Consider the following 10,000-nt stretch of genomic DNA (forward strand, 5'->3'; position numbering starts at 1 on the left):
GACCTCTGCCTCTGCCGTGACTGCCGACCGCCACTATTCGTTACTATCCAGCTACCAATCACCATTCCTGCACGGCCGCCTGCAGTGTCCGCACCAGAGCAACTTCGGGCGCGCCATCACCCAGGACTAACTCTCAAAGTTCTTTAGTTCCCCCCTCAGCTCAAAATGCAAATGGAGGAGAAGTTCAAGAAGCAGTTCCCGACGCGGAAGGAGCTGGAGATCGTGTCGTCGACGAGGCGCTGGAAGAAAATGGACACGGCGGCCAAGACCATTCAGCTGGGCTGGAGGGTGTTCCTAAGGTGAGATCTTACCTCCCGATTTGTTTCTGTCATTGTCAAAAAGTGAAGATCACTGGATTGAAAAAAAAAGACAAGAAGCATCAACAGTAAACATACTAATGTCTTTATAGATCTAGTTTTTCGTGCTGTTACGATAGAAAACGAGCTGAATCTCTTTTTCTTCTGCTAAATTTGCATTGAATCTATTTGCCACGGCTATACTTTACAATAGGGGACGAGTATAAGAATGTGTCTTTCTCTTCTGTATTCTATGCTATTACGGTTGCATGAAGTGACTCTTCTGTGGCCATGTAATAAGACTATGACTGTTCATACGCTCAGACCAGATGGTGAGACAGTCGACCAAGCAACCCTTGTAGAATCGCCCGTGCCCTACCACGCAGGTCCCTCTGAATGTGAAAGAAACATGGAGACTGCGGAGAGTAACCAAAAGGACTCTGACATCACTCTCGAATACCTTTAACCCTAATCCTGGATATCTGATGCCTCATCCCATCATTCTCAGTTTTTTTGTTTTTTTTTGTTTTTCAAATCCTGATTTTGAATAACCATTTCTTGTCACTTTTGAGTTTTGGGGGAGGGGAGTGTTTTCTATCTCTACAAGAAGTCTAAATTATGCTTTCGATTCCATAATTAAAGTTTCTGTTTGGATTTATTTACCCTCAGGGGGTTCCCTTACCCCTGAAAGAAACTATAGCTTTCCGTTATACACTAGTTTGTTTTTTCTGTTTAGTTTCATGTTTCCTCCCGTTCTTCCTTCGAAAGTTTCCTCATTTCCTCCCTCACTTCTCAGAGCCTTTTTCGTCCTTAAAGCAACATCTTCCTTAGCCTCAATAGCTGCAGTGGACCTGAATAAGTAATTCCACGAGATTTTAAGTTTAGGTCACACGAGTAGTATGGATGCCTTAGTGGATCCCAGCCAGATTACAATCACTTGACCCCCAACGCATCTCCCCCCGACGCACAGGATCAATCACTCACTGCTAATCTTTATATGTCCACCACGCTGTTGCAGCGTAGAATACTTCACTTTGTAGGTTTAACCGCTTTCAGTAGTAACACCACCCACGAGGACCGACCAAAAAAAGGCTTCCGCTAGATAACTATGAGTGTTGTATATTTGGTGCACAGGAAATATCTTTTTTAGGGGAAATGTGTTTTATTTTTTATTTTATTTTCTTGCTCCTTTACGAAGACGACGAAGAGAACTGGATAAGAAGAACCTGCTGCTAGAGGAGGCGCAGACGCAGACTTCTTCGCCAGGAGGCTCATCAATTAGGTCTGGGTTTAAGCGAGTATCCAACCTTCTCCAGGTAGTGCCCATGCCTATGGCAATCCAGACACGACGTCGCTCCGTCAACCATGTACGTACAATTAAAGGGAGAAGCCATAGCTCTCTTTCTGGTCCCCTTTTCTTCCTGACATAATTTCCTTTCGAAAAGAAACACCCTAGATTAGATTAAACTTTTGTCGATGTCAAAGTTGAATTTGAATGATTTCGGAGCTTGGTCGTGACGTCATGTCGCTTTTCCACCCTGCAGGGAGACGGCGGTTCGCGATCGGGCTCTCGGCGCGCTTCTCGCTCTTCCATCAACGAGCACACCACATCCCCGCGCGGATCGCTCCTCTTCTTCCCCATCTCGAGGCGTGCCTCACGCACCTCCCAGAGCTCGAACCCTTCACTCATCTCCGTGCAGATCCACCAAACCGGTGACAGACATTCTACGCACTCCCAACACTCACCGGACTACATCCTTCACGAAAAAACTATCGACTTCGAAAACAGCTGACATTCACTCTCCGGCAATCCTGGCCCCTGCACCTACACCTGACTGGTGTCTACCCTGTGGATCTGTAGGCTATAACCTGGCCAACAGTCACGCATCGTAGCATGAGATGTGCCGTGATTGGCCTCCGCGTGCCTGCACCACAGGTATCTCTTACTCTCTCTCCTGATTGGTGGCTGCTGCACCAAAAGCCACCCTTCCTTCCCACCCACCTACCTACCCCACCCCCTCCCCGGCCTCCAGGCTTCGACGCGCTACGAGTACCGAAAGGAGATGTTGAGGTGAATCTTTGTTTGTACTTGATGTCCCCTTCGTATTTGCCATAAACATTATACATTTCACAAGACACGTACTCCGTGTGTTGGCATTGGTATTCGTCTTTGTGGAGAGTCATGGTTATCTTTCATTGTACAGATTTTTAAAGGAGGCATTTTCATCACATATGCCCAAATAAACCAACCATTTCCCAAGTAAAAATAAAAGATAATAAAATATCGTTTCCCAGTCACAACTAACTCTGCGTGTACTGTACATAAGAATTATTTTTACCAGTGGAAGTAGTGGACACCCTATTACCATAGAAAAGAACCCAAGTACCTTAGGCTCGACCATAGCGTGAGTCATATAGAGTTCTTCCGCTGAGGAAGCGGAAACTCCTTTTCAGATGAGTACTTAACTTGATGAAGGGGGCCTTCGCCCCCCCACCCCCACCCCTATTGATAGGGCTGTTACGTGCCACCACTGTTAAAACCTTTCCCTGTGCATGTTCAAGTTGCATCTGTAACTATGGCAATATCCTTGCTCCCGAGGCATGGAACCATCGCAAATTAATATGCAATTAAGCTTATTTGCTTCGTCATGAGTGTTTGTTTGTAGTGTGCCAAATACCCAGCGATATTTTTTCCCATTCTTTAGTCAGTTAGTACACGCCACCCTAAGCTCCCAAGACCCAGATCCAACCCGCTCACCCCAGCCACACTCTCCCCGCCCCCCAACCCTTTGCCACCTCCCAAGCATCACCTCCACCACCAACGCCCCCAAGTCACCTACCCACCCCTTCTTTGGTTCGACCCAGTTCATTCCTCGAGACAGCTCTTTTCAAACCCTGTAACCAAAAAACAAGAAAAAATATATAAAAAAATAAAAACAAGATCCTTTGAGTTCGACCTGGAATTTGGCACTTCGTATGGCGTCTTTTTTCGGATGTTTAAGACTTGAGTTCGAGTTCGCCTTGTACCCCAACCGTGCCAAAGAGAGAGCACTCGCTTCTTACCCTCCACCCACCTTCCCCGTTTCTACAGGTAATTAGCTATGTGTGTGCGATATTCATGCAGTGTACATAGATTAGCTTCATGAAGATCACTTCATGGTCATGGTCATCAAGATGCTGGGGATTTCTTTCCTGGTGTCGGAGAAATAGAGATGAACTTGCCCAGATTCAATTCATCTGATATAAACAACTTCGTACTATATGTAGCGTTAGTCCAGGACGAAGACAAAATATTCAGCATCGCCAGCTTTTTTTTATGAACGAGGGGTTACGATGATAACTGATCCATTTTTTTTCAGCGTCTTTCCGATTTCTGTCTAGATTGCTCCGACGCTAGAATGATGGGAGAATTCTGACCCCCGACCTCCAACTACGAACCCTCCTCTCACTTACCCCACCCTTCATGCGGTGTCCCGCGGTGGCTGCCACACTACCTTTAACCGTTACACAACTTTCCAAGGACCAATTCTGTTTTGAAACAGTTGGAAGCAGGAAAAGTACAGAGACAACCTAAGAGTTAGCGGCTGTGACCTGGTGTAGGTCTTCCTGTGCAGTACAAAGCAGGATGGCTTAACCACACACCTCTCATGACCCTCACTTCGCCAGTTTCCTCTGGCTGGCTTGTCCAAATCAACTAATCAAAAGTGACATTCTGGCGGTCGTTGGGGTCATATGGACATAATAAAAACGAGCACAGTGGTTCTCTCCTCATCATCAACAACAACAACAACAACCCCCTATCCATCCACCCACTCTACCTTGTTTACTTACAGACTCCTAAAGCAGTCAACCACGTTCTCTGTAGCAATAATCCAAACTCACTTACACAGAAATACGCTTTGTTAAGTTTATTCACCTGTGACATGGAAGTATCCAACTCCGACTCAGTGGAATAGTTCGATTATGGGTGGCGCTTTTTCTTCAGGTCTATATTATACGAATTTGTTTTTCTGTTCCCCATCATCATCTTCGGTTCACTACAAAAAAAAAAAAAAAAAAATCATAAAGAGATAACGAGACTTTCCCTTCCCAAATGTCAACATTCATAGTAACAATCTGAATTAGACAACGATAGAAGAACCAGATGTACATACATATGTATACATGCATGTGCACATATACATAGATGTACTTATGAAAAGAGCCAGATTGACACTCAGAAAAAAATAAAATAAAAAAATACGCGGGAACAACTGTTAGGGTTTTCGTTTCTATCATTGTTACCAGTAGGTTTCAGGTCGGTTACTAGGATCTGGCATCCCAGTATCCCACAAGAATACTTGCTATCTCTGTGCCCCTTCGTTCGACCTTAAGTAGCGTTATTTCTAGGTATGTACAGAACGCAATACTAGATTGTATAGCGGCGCAAGCTGAGTGATATAATTGTTAAATAAGGTATTTTTATATGGAACCTATGAATGATAACTGATTAGTACCGCCCACCTCCTTCTGTGGGGAGAGGAGGGGGGAGGTGGTACTATATAACAGTGTCTTGCATCAAGACTGTATACGTCCAATGTTCATTGATAATTGAGCTGCCGTAGGTTGACATTTTGGTATAGTTTTATGGCGGTGTAACCATTGCTGAATACTAAGTTGCCAGTCCGTGTTTTATGCACGTCCACGCAAGGCAGGGCTCGTCTAACGGTCCAAAAAAATATATATATAATAAAAAAACATCTTTCGTCTCTTCATCATCCTGCTCAGCCTCCGAAATAAAATAAAAATAAAATACATACGAAATACATGTTGGAAAATCAGGCCCTTTTCTCACATGCATTTCAGTTTGAGCTTGGTATTCGGAACAGTAGTGTGCAATTTGGCTCGATTCTTTCACGTTTATCACTGTTGTGACAAGAGATATTCATCATATTCATAATAAACAAAAGTCTGGCGTTTTGAGTAGTATATCCTACGAAAGTAGCAAACTAACTCTGTGAATACTGACAGTTTGGCAGGCCCAAGTCTCTATATAAACAAGTAAGGGAACTAATAAGCTACACGGTTATATTAAGCTTATATCAAATTCATAGTATGTTATTAGCATTCAGAGTTATATCGACTTTACATACATTTATTGTTGAATGGTATATGAACAAACTGACAGATGCTCTGGAATACAACAGGTGTCTTTACTTGAAAGGACATGTCACCCGTTGATGCAATCCACATTGCTGTATTTCAATTTTGCCTCATCCTTTTGTTTCTATTGCTGTTTCCTGTATCTAAAACATATTTAAAGGTATCAGAGTAATAATTGTATGTAAAACTATGATCATGTGTACTTGTATGTTATGTACACATACATGACTGAAGTATATACACTCGAGAGATACCCATGTATGTCCGAGTGTGTGTGCATGCGCATATATGTGTACGTTTGTGTGTGTGTGTGTGCGTGTATTTACATACGTCTGTATGTGTGTATATATGTATATGCATAACTAAAAGTATGTATGTATAAAGCTATATCCATTTGCTAAACAGACTGCTAGATATGTATTCTCTTCACGGGTACAACAGCAGTTCATGCACAAGACCAATCATGCCGACCAATTCCATACCACGTTACATTTGTAAATAAACAGAAAGATGCTGAAATCATCTCATATCTTATGGCTGTAGCCGACTTTTCAATATGCACCATTGTAGCGGTGAAAGGGTTTAACAGAAGTGAGAAATTCTCCACCTTAATTCAAAACCGCAGCATCCAGTAGTCAGTCAGTCAGTCAGTCGGTCAGTCAGCAGTGAATGTTAAAATTTGTACAGATGCTCCGTAAGATTTTTTGGTTGCCGTTAACAGGGACTCCCTAAATGATAAACCCCACGTAGGATAGTATTGACGACGATACAATGTCACTCCTTTCTCGCTGTTACCGTTCTCTTCGTGTTGTTAAGGTATAATAATACTCAGTAATACAAGAAGCTGCCTGAGGAAGAAAGGAAAGACTAAAACTCCTTATATTAGTGATGGTGCGTCCGACACTCGAATGTCGACTGATATTACTTGAATGGACAAATCGTTTCACGTTACCCATTACTTGCTATGAATTAATGATAAAACTCCACTTTCACTAATTGATAAAAACACTTGAACAGTGACGCCCCTTTCTGCTATACATTAGCTAAGAAGTGAGATAGGGAACGCGAGCAAGAGAGTGTGAGATCATAGAGTACGTGAGAGCTATGAAAGTATAACCTGGGTGAGATCACTGAGTACGTGAGGATTATGAAAGCATCCTGGGCACGGGGTGAAGGTGTCTGGCTTTGTTGGGGGACAGTTTTTTCTCCCAGAACTTACTTCTTTGACCTGTGATCACCTCTCGCCCCAGACAGTAGATACACCTTCCCCCCCTTGTTCCCAGGTAACAATCAATTAGTGAATGTAGAGTTTGGTTATTCCAGGACCACTTATCGTACAAGAGCCTAGGCGTTGGAGCCTTCTGTCTACATGAACTACCTTCTGCACTCCTATCATAATAGTATTTGTAATAATAGATACATAATTAATTCATAATCAAATATACCTATACTAGGAATTACATAATCTTTTTATACATCTGATGGATTTCTGATTACCTGTTTCATTTTGAGCACTCTCATGGTCACTTACCAACCCCCAAATCTTAATTTTCGGCTGAAGGGAAAGGAAAGTCCTCCAGGAAGAAAAAATAAAATAAAAGTAGAACAAGAAAACTACTTTCACCCTTTCATAAATTGTTAAGCCACAAGAGAAAAAAAAATAAAAAGAACTGAAATGATTTTGTGTCAGCAAACTTGTCAGTGTTAATTATACTCCTCCTTACCCTTGCATGTGATAGATAGCTACATATCGACTAGTGTGCCCCCTAAGAATAGACTGTGCAATACGGCAGGCAATGAAGCAGTACGGACAAATTGCTACTGAAAGAAGGAAAATTATATGAAGCCAGAGAAAAATGGAGGAATGATGGCTATGACCTTAAGGAAAAAAAAAAAAAAAGAACTACGAGAAATGAGTCGTTGTTGTCATCCGGCTTCATACGAGATCTTCACACGAGTTCATGAGTGACCCTCCCCCCCCCTTGGCTTTCGACACAATCATACTTCTGTGATAACCAATAGAATCAACTCATGTGTGGCTATTGACCCCATCTAACACTCCTTTTCCTTCCTACATATAGCTGCTGCTCCTATTCATTCATTCTCCCTCCTTCCCCTTCTTACTAAATTCCTATATAATTCTATTCTATGTTCCCACATGTTTAGACAGTCAGTTATAACTGTTTGTAAAAGTAATATTGTTATATTGAAATGAATCACAATAAAAGTTATGATGTTTTCATAATGTGGCTATGAATATCCTTTTACATTTGTTATTTGGAATGTCAGTTGTTCAGGTTTTCAATGAATACGGATGTACACCATTTTGAAACTTGTATGTATGTGAGCCGTGTCGAAGAACTTGTTCCCAATTGTACATCAAATAAACAAATAGATAAACAACTAAGTAAATAAATAAAATAAAATATATTTAGCTAACTTGCTGCAAAGGTTTGTCATCATAACCACCAATATTCTTGTGTACTACGGACAACCTCTTCTACGTTCTCGCTCGTTTCCTCTAATACCAGAACCAAGATCTATATATATATATATAGATCTTGACCAGAACGATCCTAGCAACGCGACATTTCGTTAGCCATCGTGGATACTAACGTCTCTCCCCTCCGTCCGTGGCGGGCGTACGTGTTTAGGCTGCCTCCTGTCTGCAAGAAAGTTTGTTTAAGGTTGATTCACACTATCGGTCCGGTCACGCTCCGGTCTCGTTCCGCTCCGGTTCTGAGGTATTCAGGGTTGATTCACACTATCGGTCCGGTCGCGCTTCGCTCTCGGTTCTGAGGTATTCACACTATCGGTCCCCTCTCGTTCCCGTCATCCCCCCCTCCCTCGACACCAGTAGAAGTCTTACCATCAGTTACGAAGGATGTGTGACTTTTCTGACGCCGAGTTGGCAATAATCGCTATTGCACTTGAAGAAGAAGAAGGAAAACAAAATAGAAAAAGAAAGAAATTGTGGGTTCATCCTATGTTGCAAGATAGGAAGACTGAAGGAGAATTTCATACTCTGTATCCTCGTCTTATTGATGATGAGAGTAAATTCCACAGCTATTTCAGAATGAACAAAGGAACATTTGAGAAAATACTATCCAAAATTGAGGATGACCTGAAATGTACAAGAAGATGCTGCACTTCCTGACACTGAAGTGCTTGCACCATACGTTATAGTGGGAGATGAGGCTTTCCCGCTGAAGAGAAATTTGATGAGGCCCTACCCAGGTTCACAGACTGAACATAAGGTAGAGAAGAGGATTTTTAATTATAGATTATCTAGAGCCAGGAGGATAGCTGAGTGCACATTTGGTATTCTAGTGCAAACCTTCAGAATATATTTAAGGAAACTTAAAGCTATGCCTTCTAACGCTAATGCGATCATTACAACAACATGCATACTTCACAATCTGATACACCCAAATGCTGTTGCATTACCAGATACTGTTGTCATGCCTCCATCAAACATAGTACGTCCAATGAGAGGAAGAGGGGGGAAATGCTACGAAGGAGGCTTTTGGCGTGAAAGAAACACTGAAAGATTATTTCAGCTCCCTAGCTGGTTCAATGCCTTGGCAAAAGGATGAAATATAAGTAGACAAACAAACTTGTGTAAGAATATTTGTTGAGTGAGCTAAGGAGATGCATTTCCGCAGTGGATAATAGGTTATTATACATATGGAATTTCTTTCTTCGGTTAATAATGTGTATTTTTTTTTCTCTCAGTACCTTGGCAATATGATAAGTATGCAAACATTATTGTATAGGAAAATTGTTTAGTGAGGATAGGAAATGCATTTCCACAGTGGACATTAGGCAATTGTATGGAATTTCTTATCTTCACAACCCAGCTGCCTGCTTATTTCAACACAGCTTCTTCTTTTCGCCACGTTATCACTGTAGTGCAGCGAAGTCAGGTCATACAGCTCTGGTTTACCTTTTGACTAATTCTATTAGCATTTCATCTGAATCCACAAAATTAAAGTAAGTTGGTGCTTATGTATATCCTCGCTGTACGCATTGTCATTGTATCAGTGATAAATAAAAAGAAAACGTATTTTTATCATTTTTATAACATTCTCATGATCCCATTGTGGCGTTTCCTTTGGATTACCCATGGTTTGGTAGGACAGCAGGTAACACTACTTGCTTATATGAAGGCTGAATCTCGACTGGAGTGGACCAGGACCGTGGCAACTGAGTTCACACTGGCGCTCACGATCCAGTCACGCTCCGGTCTCGCTCCAGTAAAAATATCTTTTGACGGAACCGTGACCGGAGCGAAACCGGAGCGAGACTGGAGCGAGAGCGCCAGTGTGAATGCTTCCATTGAAATTAATGAGACAATATTGGACCGGACCGAGAGCGGAGCGGGAGTGGAGCGCGACCGGACCGATAGTGTGAATCAAGCCTTAAAGTTCCTTGTGACTAGCCTACTGTGTACAAGACCAGAACACCTTAGTGCGTGCACTCGCTCAAAAGTAGGACGTGTAATTTAAACTAGAAGCAGTCAATCAGAAGCAATATTATTAGGTTTACACATGCTCTTAATT

General features: G+C 42.2%; 1 protein-coding gene across 5 annotated transcripts in view; it reads left to right on the forward strand.

Annotated features, from left to right (window-relative positions):
- LOC143032828 (sodium channel protein 1 brain-like) overlaps positions 1–7,341 on the forward strand; it is a 766,195-nt gene extending 758,854 nt beyond the window's left edge. For 4 of the 5 annotated variants that reach the window (XM_076197936.1, XM_076197935.1, XM_076197939.1 and 1 more), the window contains 3 exons: positions 148–299; positions 1,495–1,663; positions 1,841–7,341. In XM_076197936.1, the coding sequence (XP_076054051.1) occupies positions 148–299; positions 1,495–1,663; positions 1,841–2,089 (570 nt within the window). In that variant the 3' untranslated portion in view covers positions 2,090–7,341. The remainder of the gene's footprint in view (positions 1–147; positions 300–1,494; positions 1,664–1,840) is intronic. The other variant, XM_076197938.1, reaches the window with a different exon arrangement.
- Positions 7,342–10,000: the final 2,659 nt, after the last annotated feature.

This window comes from Oratosquilla oratoria, chromosome 14 (genome assembly GCF_046742065.1).
Source record: "Oratosquilla oratoria isolate Oo_2021 chromosome 14, ASM4674206v1, whole genome shotgun sequence".
NCBI lineage: Eukaryota > Metazoa > Arthropoda > Malacostraca > Stomatopoda > Squillidae > Oratosquilla > Oratosquilla oratoria.